Source organism: Sminthopsis crassicaudata, chromosome 2, assembly GCF_048593235.1.
Source record: "Sminthopsis crassicaudata isolate SCR6 chromosome 2, ASM4859323v1, whole genome shotgun sequence".
Taxonomy (NCBI): domain Eukaryota; kingdom Metazoa; phylum Chordata; class Mammalia; order Dasyuromorphia; family Dasyuridae; genus Sminthopsis; species Sminthopsis crassicaudata.
Window position 1 is genome coordinate 421,353,162 of NC_133618.1, and position 17,588 is coordinate 421,370,749.

A 17,588-nucleotide genomic window follows, 5' to 3' on the forward strand; every position below is an offset into this window, starting at 1 on the left:
TATTTCCCATGATCCTTCTCTGAATCATCTCTTTCACTAATAATGTGGCTAGGCCTTTTTCAACTCATTTTTGTCTTCAGGGCAGGGTTCAGGTTGGGTATGTGAACAGAGTGGGAATTTTCTTTCTCTCTTTCTTCCCTCAAGTACAAAGGTGACTTCTTCATGCATGCATTCATTCCTTCATCTGAGAGTCAGAGATACATATTCTTCAGTTTCTGAATCATTCATTTTAAGGAAAGGATAAAATAAATCTCTAATATACCCCTCTCTCCTGGATGAAACGATACCATCAGAATAATTGAAAATCATAGGATACTTTAAGGAGAAAGGAACTTAGGGACCTTTTACCCCAACCTCCTCATTTCATAGATGGGGAAACTGAAACAGACATGAAGTGTCTTGTCCAAGGTCACATAGTTGACTAAAGACAAGTACAGTGTTCTTTATCCAAGCAGCATCTTTTTTTATATTTTCAAATTATGAAAAGTATAGCTTTCCATGACCACTATCAAAATCTTACATTCACCCAATCACACCTCATAGCCGAAAGAACTGCCCGACTGTGGGACACAGAGGACTTTCCCCACTGGTTTGTAATCAGGCTGCCTTTTCATGCCACTTGGAAACTTTATGTGACTAGCTCCAGAACACTTTGATCAGCAATGTTTTTGTCTCCCCAGGCAAGTTGGGTGGAGATTGTGGGTGGTGATCACAGTGGGGACCCTCCTACAGCCTTTGTTTTCCTTGGTCCTTTAGGGTCAGTGTGTAAAGTTAGGATTTAAATTAGAGAGAGCTCAGCAACAATGACTGGACTTTTTGTTTGTTTTTTTGTCTCCATGCCTTGCAATAAGATCTCTCCGGAGATTAGCACCTGCCCCCAGCCCAGAGGTCCCTTTCTGATTTAGGGTAATGCTAACCGGCCTTCTTCTCCAATCTCCCTCCCCCCAAAACCTGTTACCCATCGTTTCTCTTCACATATACTCTAAAACGCTTTAGCTGTTCACCGTGGAAGGTTCTTGCCCAGCCTCAGTCCATCTGTTTCACCCAGCAACAAATATGGCATTTTCGGAGCTCCCTCGGAGCAGCGGCTCTATTGTGACTTAATTAGGAGGAACCCCAGTTTGTGGGAGGTGAGAAATCACACTTTGCTGCTTGCAACTCTTTGACCAAGACAACCCAGAGGGCTCTATCCCTTTCCAATTTTAATAGCATTGCAGCAAGGGACCCAGAAATGTACACACACACACACATACTCACACACTCACCCACACACATAGGAAGAACAAATCACAAAATCAACTCACAGGATCTCCAAATCACGTAGGGCTCTGAAGGCTCCATCTTCAATGCAGCTGATCTGGTTGTTGTCCAGTTGCCTGCAGAAAATGAAGGGGAGAGCATGAAGGCTGAGTGGGGAAGGACTGGGGGCTGCCTTGAAGCACAGGGGGCCCGGCGTCCCTTGGTCACTGGTGTGTCCCTCTACCCCTTTGCAGTCTGTGCTCGGCACCAGAGAGGAGGTTTGCTCACTGCCTGCCACGCTGCTCTGTCTCTCCACACTGACTGTCTGAAAGAACTGCACAGACAAGCAAACCAAAGGCTGTCAGGTCTCAGTAAATATTAATTGCGCATTTTTTTTTTTTAAGGCAGAAGGGAGTAATTTCATTACATTAGGGCATCCAATCCATTACGAGCTCTTACTGTCATGTCACTGAAACAATTTCATTAAGCTAAAGGCCTGTAAATCATTGGAGGTCACTGCTCTGCCCTCTGCGACCTCCCAGAATGCCTCTTTTCTCTCGCTCTCTCCCTCTCTCTCTTTTCCCTTTTACTGGAAGTTGCAGTCCTCTGTCCTGACACAGTGCTAAATCTCAGGGCTTTATCTGCCCAAGAGCTGCAAGGGTGCATGGGGAATATACCAATTCCAAATTAGACTCAACTAATCTAATTTTATAGTCTTTTTATTATTCTAAGCACCAAATGTCTGTGGTGGTTCGATGCCTCTCTGCATTGTTACTGGTCCCATCTGGTAGGTCATTCTATTGAAACATTTCTGACTAAATACAGATTCCCACAAACTGCACCAACCATCATCAGCATTAAAGAAATCCATTGATAGAAGCACTGGGGGGGGGGGAGGGGGGGAAGGAAGCATTATAGTTACTGCCTTAAAGGAAGATGGGACCACTTCATTTTAAATTGGGAAGGATTAAATGCACCTATTTAGTGCCTCCTTTCTTTCTCTCACCCCCTACCCAATCCCTGCTATCTAGTGAGTGTTTTACTTATGTCTTAGAAAAAGATGTTTTTATTAGTTTCACATTTTTAGTACATACTGAAGACACTAGAATTTTAACTAGATTCAGATATTTGGGAGACACTTTGGAAAATAACATTTTAAAACATAATGCATGTAGAGCCTTTCTATTGTATATCAGCATATGCATCTAGACATTTATTGTATGTATGCCTGGGAATTAAAAATATATGTGCGTACATACACCCCATATAATCTCGGAAAAAATTTGTTAAATTCACAATTGACAATTTTTTCTCTTTAGCTTTAGATTGATGAATCTTCTTACAATATTCCTAGTAACTGACCCTAAGTACCAGAAAATTTAAAGATAAACTTTAAGAAAAATCAGGAAAAATGTCTCTCCACTCAGGGAAGCCCTATCACATGAATTATGATTTATATGGTATGTATGCCACTTTTCAGAGACAATCTGATCTTCCTTAAAGAAAAGCGTAAAGATATATTAGATGATCTTCATGAAAGCTGTCCAAATTTCTTAAAAGAATGATGCTGTCATGGTGAAAATGTTGTTGAATATATAAAATACACGTATATGTATCTATGCATATGTATAAAACACACCTAACTATGTGCCCAGTCTCTATTCTCTGGTATAAAAAGATTCTATGTATTGTTGTGAGAAATTGTTTCATTTTAGTAAAAAAGTTCACAAATAAGTTTTAGGCATTTTAATTTTTTTTTTAAAAATGAAACAGGAACTTAGCATCTCAGTAGTAGTTTAAAATACTCTTTAAGTTTGTGAGCTCAATGAATAACGATGATTTCAAGCTGCTTCTGGGATTTTATCCCCACAAAAGTCACACACTAGGCCATGTCTGTCTAATTTTCCTTGAAGTAGTTCTTCATACCAGCATGTAACACATCCTATGGCTATTCTGTAAGTGTCGGGGTTCCCCATTCCCCATTAATGTCCCATATAAGCAACTTAGTATGATCTTCCAGATTTATCGAAATTCGAAGGGCTAGTCTGATCAACAGCGGTCTGATCTCCTCGCTTCCCAACCACCGCACCCAGAAGCCCAGGGCAAGGCTACCACACCTTACTGAGAGGAAATATAATGCAATTGACTTGCAGCTCCAAGAAAGTGTTCATGGGACCTGCTGAATTAGGCAAAATCTCACAATCCTATCTAAGCAGCATAGCATTTAAGTAATCAGATTGGATTCTAGGATGGTGGCCAGAGATCGGCAAGCTCTTGGTCTTCAATTTCTGCCGAAAGATCAAAGAGGTCTGTGTCGGTTGTGTATTATTGATCCGTCATATTTCCAGAACATTTTAGTTAACTTTCCAAGAATGTCAGGTAAAACACAGGGAATTTTAAATGGTAGGTGTTTAACATTATAAAGCCAGACCTCAGAGGGGAAGAAATAGAACAAAAGAAAAACAGCAATGGAGAAGTGGGTATACAAGGAGAAAAATATTTCTAGAGGAAAAAAGATAATTCCAGCCTACCTGATCCCTACTATATTCTCATATTTAACCTCCCATGATATTTGACATCCTTTATAGGGTGAACGAGCCCCCCAGAAACAGCATTTATTAGAAATAGAGTCTGGCCACCTTAAGGCAAATCGGAATGTTTAATATATCATGTCAATTATGTGATGTTTTTAAAAATTTCACTTGACAGTCCCAGTTGACAGGTAGTTGTTTAACCATAAGTAAAGGGAACTAAGTTTAACATATAAATATAATTGTCTAGGTCTGCTTTATGTAGTAGCTATTTAAAACACATATAAAAACCATCAGAATTTGAAATATGGATATTTGAATGGTTTCATTTTTGTTCTTCACTTATGAGGATGTAGTCCTGTTTATTTTAACTAGCATGGTCATCTGTTCACTGTAACAATACTTGCTATGCTAAGCCCAAGCAGCAGAGTTTTACAGTCACTGGTGTGTGTGCTAGTCAAAAAATCACACTCAAATCACACTATTTATAATGCCGTTCTCTAGTTCGATCTATGAGAAGCCACAAACTCAAATGAAAATCGAAATTTTCAGCCAATCATTGAGACCAAATTGTATGCATAGTACCGAATATAAAGCCAGATGTTTCTATTTTCTGCAATATTTCAGAGTCAAAAAATATGTCCAGAAATTAGTTAGTAGATGAGATGGTCTCAACAGAAAAAGCAAAGTAAATAAATATTTGATTCCAAAATGTCACAAGAATAACTTTTTTAAATTTATAGAAATTAGAGACATAAAAATTGTTTCACATTATTGTGGGCCACAGGAAGCAAAATAAACACAAAACTGACACTTCTCTGATTATGAAGAAACAGGTTACCTGGAAATAAACTTTAATAGTCTTGTCATTAGGATACACAAACATAAGAAACTTCAGGAGCCAATATGATGGCATCTGTCCTTGGACATCTACTTCTATGGGATGACTTAACTTGAGTTTGCAGATACATGTTTCAAGTTCCCATGTCAAAAATTCATTTCATGCCTTTGAAAGAACTTGTTTTAAGATACCCTTTTAAAGTAAACAAAAAGACCCATACCTCTTAGTTACATACAGACTTCATTCCAAAGACTCTACAGCCCATTGGGATTCCCATTCTTGGGATGCTTAACTATTTCTACTTTCCCAGCCACAAGAAGTCACTTTTCCAGTGCTAATGAAATATACTCCCACATATCTATATGAAATGAAGACCTCTGGACATATAAAAGCTGAGACTTAGAAAATGTCAGACCTGGATTCAGATTTGACAATTCAATACCTTGTCAAGGGACAGATCCAAAGCGTATCCTCTTTAGTCCTGGAGAGAAAGCCTCATAGGCGTTGGGAAGAAGGTTTGGAAGGGGAAATCTGACTGTTTATAGACTGAGGAACAGGAATGTTAGAGGTTAAACACGAAGCATCCTTAGTTGAGGCTAAAAAAAACCCCACACTGCTTATGTTTTTCTTCGGCATGCTAAAGAGCACTGGATTTCAACTTTGCATGTTTGCTCAGAACTCTTCTGCCAAGGTGAGTGGGGCAGTCCTGGAATTTGTCTGGTTAAATTACCTGCTTTGATTTCCTTGGAAACTCCTGGGATAACAGATTCTGCAGTTGGAATTCACTAGTAAGAAGTGAAAAAGGTAGCAGACGAACCCTGAGACAAGAATGGCTTTCCAGCTGCTCTGATGCTCTGGGAAAGCACCAAAGTCGATCAGGCAAATGTCCGAAAGCTGATGTAAGAATGTAAAATTACTTTCTCAAAACAACAAAAGATGGAATTTTTGTAAGAACTCTCATTTGTAAGTGTAATATGCCATCCTATTTCTACTTTGGACATTTGATCTAAATTTCCATTTTCAAGCTAAAAATGGACCACAAAATTTTTTAGTGGTTTAAAGTTTGGGTAAATATTTCAAAACTTGAGATAAAATTTTTTTAGGAACTAAGAACAGTAATTAGCAAGATTAAAGATTCAGGAGATGATAGATTTCACCTCAAGAAGAAAATGTATTTTTATTCCTTTTCATTGTAAGAAATATCATAGCTATCCTTTTCTTCTTCCTTTCTCCATTAGGGCATTAGAAATTTATTTTTGAAAATGAAACATCCCAAACCTAACAAATCTGAATAAGAAATGGAAAATCAAGTCTGTTTACTATAGGGAATAAATGATTAAATTGTTTGCCTTTCAAAATAAAAACCTATATGGCTGTTGTCTTAGAATACATTCCCTCCTTGAGAGCTATCTTTTTTTTTGTATATTATTAGAATGTTTTAGACCAAATTAGCAAGATACTCTGCTTAAGGACTGTGGGGCGGCTAAGACAGCAATATTAAAATGTTTCCTAAGCTATCAAATAGATTATTTTCCAAATTCTTTGGAGTGGGCCACCAATTCTCTAAGTTAACCTGTACTTAGAAATTTGACAGAAATGTTCTGTATTAAAATATTAAGGAAATTAATTTCTAAGTCAAAACATATTTTTGAATAAATAAAACAAAGAAAATTGTAAAGATTTCTCATAGTCTTCCTATGCACCCAATAGTGTACTAGGTATATATATATATTTGTATGTATTGATGAAGACAAAGTTTTTGTTTGCAAGGAAATAATCATTTTAAAGCAGAGTCTTCAAATTCTGATTGTGTAATATCAAGAAGAGAATGGCTTTTTTTTAAACATTTTAATTCACTTTAATTAATATGTACTCATAAATACATTTATCATATAACAGATCTTATTTTCCAGGTTATGTATTGGAGGCATCATATTTTTTTAAAAATCTTAATGCCTCAAACCACAAAAATAATATTATAGAATTGTGATTCCTATAACATTTAAAAACAAGGTTGGTAAATAAAATTTTACAAAGCAGCAAAAACATAAGAGTTCATAACCTTCTTTTTGGTTTTCTTTTGTTTTGTATTGTTTCAAATGTCTTTTAAATAAAAAGCAAGGAAACTGATACATTTTTGAATGTTGCTTCTTATGATACTCTTAAGACTTTTTTCTTTTAAGAGAAGGAATGGAATTATAAAAAATATTTGTCTAGAAAAGGCAAGAGTCTTCAATTGAGAGTAAAAATCCAAATAAAATTATTTTAGATAGCAAAATGAGACAATATAAATGTTCAAAGGAAATGTATATAGTTTATTTGACTGAGTACTAGTTATACTTTGTATGCAAAAATCTTTCCTATAAGCTGCTAATGAAATGTCACTAATTTTATATCTATAATAGCTACTATAATCATACATTGAAAGAATAAAATAATCTCAAAAGATAAAACAGATACATTTTCAAAATTTTCCTAAACTTCATTTAGGCAAATTCATATATAAATATTTATAAATACATAAAAGGGGTATCTTTAGCTAGAGACCCATGTCTACATAATAACTGTATATATATGTATTTTAGTGATATAGATATAATTATTTATATTTGGGTTTTTAAAATTTCTGTATTGACACATCTTCAAAAATTGGAGTAATATTTCATTTTATAGATATCTGCATTTTTGTATTTGTATTTATAATACAAACACATACATATACAAAGATACTTGAATAATTGTGTTTATTAGGGCTTTTATAATTCAACCAACTGAATCAACATTATAAAGAAGAAAGTCCTAGGTTAATTAAGGTCTATGATCTGTATGCCCCGTCTGGAGCCTAGTTAAAAATTTAAACATGAATCTATTTAACAAGCATCATTATGCATGCTTTGCCATTAGACGGGTTTAATACCTTTTATTTAATATATTTCATATTGCTGTTCAACATATGCAACTTCTCAGCAGAAGAATAGCTATATTTCCTCTAATAAATAGTCAGGCAGGAAAGCGCTACCATAGTACAAACACAGATGATAGATTAATAACAAGAAGGGCATCAAGGCTCAGAGAATAAAGGAACATTTTACACATCAGTGAGAAATATCAATAACTCCACTTGCATGTTTACTCTGTTAGGAGTTTTGCGAATGAATTTTGCAACTGGAAAAAAAGAAGAAATTGCAGAGCAATGGAGCAGTTACCACCTGAGATCTTTAAAAGAAAAAAAAAAGGAATAAAACAACATGAATTCAGGTAGGTGTGAAGTAAGACTGAACCTAACTTGGGGATCCATCTTTTCTAGCTCCTACAAATGAAAACAAAACAAAATAAATCTTAACTATGTTCAAATCAAAAGAAAAGTCCTTATCTATCTGATTTTTAAAAATCTTAATATGCCATAGTCCAAACCATACAAATAAGGGCTGGGCTCAATATTTGTATTTCTTGTGGTGATCTGGCTTTTAGGAATTGATTCCTTAGGATGAACCTTTAACACCAAAGCAAAATTGTCCAAGCTGATGATGAACTCATTTTTAGTCCACTTCTCCTAGTAGAATGCATCCTGGTAAAACTGCTTATTCATGAACCAGGATTCCAGGCACTAAAACTAGGCATCTTTAAATGAAAACATACTATAGTATCTAATTTTTTTTTAAAGATAGGAATATTTTTATACAGTTGCATTTTGCAATGTGTTGAGGCAGGCAAACGCAGATCTGAAGGAAGCACAGTGTGTGTTTTTATTCTTATTTTGGGCATTAAAGAATTTTTTTTTTTTTGGAAAAGTGTCCGTATTTGAGTCTTCTACTCTGCTGATGTAATGAATAGTCAGAGACCGAACAAATAAATGGCTGTCTCCATAGCAATTGAGGCAGGTTTTGTGGTTTCCCTAGTTACACTCTTGAGTGATAACCATCGGTTGTTCCTCAATGACATCGTCACATAAGGGTAGAGGGAGTAAAAAACCGGGAAGATGAAATGTGCTTTTGTTAGTGGGTATGAAAAGTTATCTCTTGCATCACTTTTTTTTAAACCCAGTAGCACAAACAACAGCATATTACATTTTTTCCAGGGTCTTTGGAATTTCCTCTCCTTTAAGCTTTATAAAGATAAACCAGCACAGTCTGTGTTAATAAGCTTGACAATTACAATCTAGAACAAGACACATTTCCTCTGAGCAAGACAAGACAGAAAGAACTGTAAGCACCAATTTGTGGGTTATATAAGAATTGTCACCCTAAGTACATCTAGCCTCATGTTCTCTTTTTGACAAGTGGTACCAGGACATCTATTACAGAAGGTTAATTATTTTAAAAAATAACATTAACATTTCTGCTACTAAATTGGAGTAAAAAAAATCCTGGTTTCCAATACTGGCTTTACTGTTTATTAAACTATGTAACCTTAAATGAGCCCTTTTATTTATCTAGGTTTTAGGTCCTCATCTAAAAAATCTCTAAGGTTTTTTGTTAACCTAAATCATTGTAGTAAGTGATCCTATGAAGCCTGTGAGGTAGGAAATGCAATTCTTATTATCCCATAGTTGGTCAAGTTTATATAGCAAATATGGAATGGAATTTAAATTGCAAAAGGTTAAAGATGGCAAATCAAAGGATTTAGACTTTAAGAGGACTTTGGAGAATAAAATAATAATAATAATGAAGACAATTATAATTATTTAGCATTTAAAAATTTACAAAATACCTTAAATATGTTATTTCATTTGATCCTCACAATAACATTGTGAGATACATAATATAATTATCTCCATTGTATAATGAAGAAATTGAGATTAACAGAGATGGAGTGTCGGGCCTAGGGTAGCATACTTAGTGTGAAACAAGATTTAAAGTCAAGTTTCCCTGACTGGTTCAGCACTTATATCCATTATGATCTCAAGATGCTAAATAATTTTTCAGTTTCCCTTAAGACTCCATATGGATTTCTCAACTAAGAAATTGCAGAATTATATAATATTAGAATTGGAAGGGACTCTGAAAGCAATTAATTCAATCCTCTCATTTTATGAATCAGACAAGTAAAGTCTAGAGATCATACAGTAAATCAGTAACAGAGCTGGGAGTAGAAAATGGATCTCTTTACTCACAACCCAGAGATCTCTTCACTGCACCAAAATGTCTCTTGAAGCTGTCTCTCATTTGGTTTAAATCTATGCAACCCGCCGAGAATGAAGCAGAAATTTAATTAAAAACTTGACAACATCTTACAAACTAAAGGTTCATAAAATTAGAGTTAGAAGAAGATACTTTAGAGATTATCTATTCCAAACCACTCATTATTACAAATGTGAGCTCATGGAAGTCAAATGACTTATCTAATGTCACACAATTAGGATTCAAACTCAGATTTTGTGACTATAAGCTCAAAAGTTTTCCCCCTGAACCACATCTCCAAAAATGAATATCAACTTTGGATACTCAAGGATGTCAATTAAAAGATGGGTATTATGGATAGAAATTGTGGGAAATGTTGGAAAATATGGTTGGAGATAAATGAAAGAGATGAAAGTATTATATATTACTCACAAGCTTCACTAATACAGATCATCCAAAAAGGGATATGGAATGTTCTACTCATGATGGACATCTAACAAAATCACAAACTCAAACACACGTGATAAAATTAACTATATTAACTAAAGAGAAACATTTGTTTAGTAATAAGGATGTCATTTCAGAATTGATTGCCTGAGTGTAGTCAGATCATCGATAAGTTAGAGCAAAAGGTAAAAAATTAACACTAAATTAGAAGAAAGAACAAAGGTGAAATCACTTTATATAATGACAATGGTTTTAACCCTAACCAATAGTTTCACTAAACTGTTGATTCTGAAAAAAAAAAAAAAAAAAAAAAAAAAAAGGGAATTGGCTCAAAGTAAAGTTGTGAACTTTGATGAACAGCATTTTTAAAAAGAAGTTTGACTAGTGGACAATGATCATAACAAGAAAAATAAAAGAACCTAGAAAATGTCTTGCCAGGAAAACATAATCTTCCTGCGAAATATGTAGAGAAAGGCCAGTCACATAGGGGAATTTTTCCTTTCATAGAATTACAGAATACTTAAAGCTAGAAAAGGCCTTAGAGATCTCAGATCAAGTCAAAATTATTCATGATCCAAAGGGAAATGAAAAGACATATTCAAGGAGTAAATAAACAACAACACATTAACAATGAAATATGAGTATTTAAAATGGCATCCTCAGGGGTATTGATGGTATGTTCATGTTCTGAGAGTAGAGAAAATGTTAAACAAGCACAGTGCCTGGAGCAATTAAGCACAAGTTTTGTCTAATCTAATCTACTGTTAGGTGGTACAGTAGACAGGAAATCCTGAGTTCAAATCCAGACTCACTTATAAACTATGCTAGAAAAGTCACTTAATCACTATCTGACTCAGCACTATAAAGTGGAGATAATTATAGTGTCTACCTCCCATGAAGCTCAAATGAGCCAATATCTGTAAAGCACTTACTTAAAATATCTAATACAGAATATTTGCCTAATAATATTCATTTCCCAATATAAATAAAGTAATATTTTTGTATTTGTCCTGAAACACCTACTTTAAATTACTTCTCATGTACTCTATATTCTAGCCAAATTCACTCACTAACTATTTTCTGTATGAGATATTCCCTTTTCTATATCTTTGCACAGACTTTATCTCCAAAATGCACAGTTTTTTCTCCTTACTTCTACCTCTCCAAGTTTTTAGTACTGCTTGCCTATGCCCAGCAAAAAATAAGTAAACAAAATTCCTTCCACAGTAGAATGTGAACTTCTTCCAGTGCAGGATTAGCTTTCATTTTTGACCTTGTATTTTCACCATCCAGCACAGCACAAACAATAAATGCTTAATATATAGCTACATATCAATATTGATTATTAACATTAAATGACACACCACTAGAACACTAAACTACCCAGAGTACTCAATAAACTGAATTGGTACTCTATAGAATACCAATAAAGAAATAAATAAAGATAAAGAAATTCACAGAATGATAAAGTGTATGTGTGTGTGGGAGTTATGATGTGCCTAGGGAAAAGAAGCGTTCACATCAATGAAAACATAGATCCTTCAGTATAGATAGCAAGATAGCCAAGAAGAATAGAGTACTAGATTTAGAGTCCATAAGATATGGGTTCAGATTTTGCCTCAAACATTAATTAATTGTGTGACCATGAACAAGGTGTTTCATTTTCTGCTTCATAGAAGAGTGATAAGCACCAACTTCAGAGCTATGAGGAGCAAAAGACATTTAAGTATTTTGTAAACCTTAAAGCACTATGTAAATGCTGTCATTACCATTATTATCAATATCAGTGCAGAGTTTAAAGTGTCAGAGCCCCATTTAAAAAATACATCTCCCCAATGAGTTGTAATCGGTTCTCATTGGTTTAATAGCATATAAGTCAGACTCATATACCTGTCACAGGTGAAAGCCAAATAAATCTCCCCAAGTGACATGGAAATCAAGTTAAAACTTTTACCTATTATTTGCAATATAGTACATAAATAGTCTCTGTATGAGATATTCCCTTTTCTATATCTTTTCATAGACCGTATCTCCAAATTTTTTGTTTTGTTTTGTTTTTGCTGAGCAATCGGGGTTAAGTGATTTACCCAGGGTCACACAGCTAAGAAGTGTTAGGTATCTGAGACCAGATTTGAACTCAGGTCCTCCTGATTCAGGGCTAGTGCACTATCCACTGTGTCACCTTCCTGCCCCACATAAAATGTTTTAAATGATACTCTATTCAACAAAGAATGGCCTTTCTTTTGTCATATCTCACACATCAGGCTTCATTTGCCTCCATGGGACATTTTATATCCTCCTTCCTGTGTTAGCCACTGTCCCAGTTCAGATCCCTATTCTCACATGTCTAGATTGTTGCAGCATCCATGTCTAAAAAACCTTTCTGCTACTATTCTCCTATTAACTCCCCTCTCTGCTGTCTGTACCTTTCCCTTCAGTCTACATCGTATTTCATACCCTGGCCATACTTACTTTCCTCATGCAGAGATCTGGTAGTACTACTTCTTTGCTCAAAATCCTCTAATGGTTCTCTATTTTCTAATAAATAAAGTTCAGACTCCTTTACCTGCCATTCAAGGCTATCCATAATCTGTTTGCATTCTACCTTTCCCAAAAACTTAACTAAAAAATTAGTTGAAACATTTAATAATTTTAGCAAAATAGAGGATATAAAATAAATCCACAAATTATCAGCATTTCTATATGCCACAAACAAAACTCTGCAAGAAGAGATAGTAAAAAAAATTGCCTATTTAAAATAACTCTAGACAACATAAAATACCTAAGCATATACCTGCCAAAACAAACTCCAGAACTTTATAAACAGAATAAAAAAAACCCACCTTTTTATACAAATAAAATCAGATTTAAATAATTGGAGACATATTAATTGCTCATGGATAAGCAGGGTCAATATGATAAAAATGACAATTGCATCCTAATTATTTATAGATTCAGCCATCCTAGTGTTTGATTATAAAAAAAAATCCTTTTTTTATTCAATGGGAAAAAGTAATAACAAAATTCATTTGGAAAAACAAAAGCCACCTACCCTTTTTTCATTATTTCAGACTACCTCTCTCTACATACTTTATACTCCTTGCACTGTACATGCCTTATGTTCTCTTGCCTTTGTTCATGCTGTTTCTTCTGCCTACAATGTTCTGCTTTCATGGAAGATATGCATTTTATTTTATTTTAAATTTTTTAAAATTAATTTTTATAATTATAACATTTTCTTTCACAGTACATATTCATAGGTAATTTTTTTTACAACATTATCCCTTGTACTCCCTTCTGTTCCAATTTTTTCCCCTCTCTCTCCCTCCACCCCCTCCCCTAGATGGAAGATATTCATTTTAAACTGTACTCTATGGTACAGGTGGAATTCCTTAGGAAGGAGTGCATTTTTTTGGTAGTCTAATAGTACACTCAAGGATTTAGAGGTAGGGACTGAGCCTAGCCTGCTAGTGACCGTGAGGAATCTGGCTCAGTTAGAACTGAGGTGATATATAGGAGAGTGAAAGGAAATGATATTGGATAAGTAAAATGGGGCCAAAGTGTGGAAGTCAATTAAAGGCATCAAGATTTGATATTATAAGTAAAAAGAAGCCTCCAGATGTTTTTAAGTAGGGAAAATATATGATAAAGTTGATGAATAAAGAAGTCAGGTATTAGTATATAAGACAGATTGAAGTAAAGAAATATTAGAGTCACATAGGCCACTTAGTGATGTTTTTGTTGTTATACATGCCTGAGGTGGGAGTAAAGAGAAAAGAATGTTTTTCTTATTATGTCTTTTCAAGCCTGGACTGCCTTTGATAAATCATAAAGCTCCTTTAATGACCTAGAATTTCTCTCAGAAACAAAAGCCTGATTTTTTAAAAAAAATTAAATATGAATTACTAGTTTTGTCATTTGAATCTAAGAACATGATAACTTCTGAAAAACTAAAAATTAGTAACATATAGAGGACACTGGAGAGGTACATGGCAGGTGCAAGCAGGCTACAACATATAATACTAAGGATGTTCAAAGGAAAAGCAGAGTAAACAATGTTCTCATGAAAATGTACAAATAGAAAAAAATCAGCTGGTCATATGGAGAGAACAAAAGTTATTAATCCGCATGACTCACTGGTAACCTTGGATTGAGAGCAGAAAGAAAGGCATTTAACAGGTTGGCTAGAATACCCGTGTGAATTTTTGGGTAGGACATGGACAAGAGGCAGACATGGATGGATCTGATCTACAGTGTTGGTAGAGGTACGGGGTGGGAGGTTGGAGATGTAGTAGGCTGCATGGGACAATCCACATTGAGTTTATCACAAATTCATTTGAGGTTCTAAGTTGTTGTCCAGTCATTTCAGTTATGTTTGAGTCTTCAAGACCCCAAGTGGGGTTTTCTTAACAAGGATTCTAGAGTGGTTTACAATTTCCAGCTTATTATTTTTTAAACAAATATTTTATTTATTTCCCAGCTACATGTAAAAAACAATTTTTTACATTTGTTTTTAAAATTTTGAGTTCCAAATTCTCTCCCTTTCTCTCCCCCTACCCCCATTGAGGAGGCACATGTGAGGTTACACAGAACATTTCTATAAAAGTCATGATGCAAAAAGAACACATAGATTCCCCTCCCCCCACAACCAAACCAAAAAAAAAATTTTTTTAAACTATGCTTCAATCTGTATTCAGAATAACCATTTCTCTCTCTGGGTATGGATAGCATTTTTTACTATCTTTCAGAGAAATCTTGAATCATTGTATTGCTGAGAATAGCAAAGCCATTCACACTCTATTTTATAAATGAGGAAGCTGAGGCAAATAGTGTTAAGTGACTTGCTCAGGGTCACACAGCCACACAGATGAATTTTTCTGATCCCAAGCCCAGTTCTCTTATCCCCTAGTTGCCCTTGAGGTCTTGAATATGGCTTAATAAAGCAAAGGATATGCTTATCTTGGCAGGTCTGAATCTAGTTATAAGCTAAGAGTTGGGGTAAGAGGCCAGTAGAAAAATGTGTGTTTCTCTTGCCCCAACATCATTACTTGGGATTTCTGTGGAGTTGAAATAGGTAAGGCATGTATTGTTACTGTCCTGCAAAAGCTTCGGCTTAAGAGAAGGGACAGGCTGAGTTGCAAACCCAAGGGTAAATTTTATTGTTGCCAAAAGATTAGATTAGAAGTAAAAGTAACTCTGAATACAAATCTACTTGACTCGATGGGCAATTTGAAAGCAAACCAAGTTTTTCTCCATCCTTGGAGGAAAACTGATTTTTTCTATCACTTTAAACAGACAGATATTAGGTATAGGGGCACCTAATGAGTCTTGGTTGGTGTTCTCTAGATGAAAGCAATCATTCGCATGGGGGAATATCTCATTCTCCTTGTCTATGGAGAATTCATGTAACATGTAATTCTAGATTGTCTTTTGAAAATGCTAGATAGAAGCACTTCCTTGAGCTAATAACTAGCCTTACCTTGATTGAGAAAGGAATGGAGCTGTATGGGTAAAAGAAACACATGCATACAAAAATTTTAAGGATTGGTGGTCTTTAGTTAAGCACCATTCAAAGCAAATCAATTTTTAAAAATCTTATTAACCTCATGTTATTGGGGCATCAATGAGTCTACAGTTAATTGCTGAAAAGAGGCAGTGTCTGCATTGATTGCTGTGTTATCTTACTGGGGACTGAAGATGCTCAAAAAAGTCTAGACTTCTATTTTTTATTTGCTATTATTTCAATGAATATCTGACACCTCCAGATTACAGATACAATTATCACTGTTGCAATACACACATACACACACCCACACCCACACCCCCATACCTATTACCCAAATGGATAGCCATACATTTCGGGGGACATTGAAGGACTTTATAGAGACTTCATTCTATTGTTTTTTAATGGCATAAACTCATGAAAAGCTAGTTGAGAAAGATGTCAGAAAGGAACTAAACTTCTGAATAGGTGATGAGACAGCAGATATATCTAGATTTGAAAAGAAATAATTAGCCACATGATGAGAAATAGGGATGAAGGTAACTTTTGGTCTGTCCAATGTGTGGACCATCTATACCATTTCTTCTCCTATCTAAGACTAGTTTCTTTCTCCTAGCATGTTTTGGGGCTATCATCAGGATGTGCTTAGGGACTGCAAACTAATATCAATCTAATTATAATAGAACTGAGAAGGTAAAATTGCCTGGTGAGGGGGAGTTATATAACATATGCTAAAGCCAATTTAAAAATATTTTTAGGTCATTGACTTTTTAGTTTTTCTATAGCATTAACTGAGATCACAGAGAATGGAGAGTTGAATAATATTTGCATTTCAAAGAATAAATATAACACTCCTGCTCAGATTATTTCCTTTGACTTATATGAGGTCTTTCACCTATTTTTCAGAGGAGAAAAGAGATGGAGAGAGATGGAGAGAAAAAGAGAGAAGGAAACTGAGGCAAACACAGACATTCACAGGAAAAGAGAGATCAAGCATGAGAGCAAGTGTGAGGGAGCACAAGGGAGAGCAAGAGGAGCGGGAGAGCAATCGAGAGAGCAAGTGAGAACAAGAGCAACAGCACTGTGGAGCTCAGTATCCATTATGGCCCTTCATTTTCTATAAACATATATGACCCTCCTCCTCTTCATCTTTTAGGGGCAGTGAAGCAGGGATGCCCCAACAAGAATATGTGCTTATTGCCTCCCCCATTAGAATATAAACACTATTCTTTGTACTTGTACAAATTTTTTTGATTGCTTATTGCCGTATACTCACTATGTTTAGTGGGTAGAGAGTTGGCCTTTGTGTTAGAAAAAGATGTTACCTTAAATATGTCCCTTAACCTCCCAATGACTCCAAATCACTCTCTAAGGCTATCTGTCAGTTATAGTCTGAATTGGTATATGGAATTCCCTTAAACACAAATTCTTCACTATAGTGAAATCACAAGTTTAGAACAAAAGAGAAATAACTCTACTGAATATTAGGGTTTGCAAAGTACTTTTCTCACAATTACCTTATAAGGTAAATCGTATAAACTTGATCATTTTGCAGATGAAGAAATGGATACTCATCTGTTAAATTAGTTGATTAGTGGAGATGTTAAATTACTTGCTCAGGGTCACAGATTTATAAAATATTATGGTCATGATTAGAACTCAGATCTCCTGACTCAAAATCTAACACTGTTCTCATTATACTATGTGATGATGGCAGATCAACCAGGTCAAGAAATGTAGGAAATGGAAATGCCCAATCTGGAAGGAAGCCATTCTCTCCCAGATATGTGTAGGCTCTCAAATTGGCCCATGTCACCATAGCTCTGGTGAAAAGTAGGAATAGTTGGAGCACCTGTTAAGAGTAAGACAATGAAAATACTTGATGGGCTATGAGAATGCCCAATGCA

General features: G+C 35.1%; 1 protein-coding gene across 1 annotated transcript in view; it reads right to left on the reverse strand.

The window, feature by feature from the left end:
- Positions 1 to 17,588, reverse strand: part of SLIT3 (slit guidance ligand 3) — a 772,880-nt gene that overhangs the window by 208,387 nt on the left and 546,905 nt on the right. Inside the window, 1 exon segment of the mRNA XM_074292023.1 lies at positions 1,305 to 1,376. Coding sequence (XP_074148124.1) covers positions 1,305 to 1,376 — 72 coding nt within the window.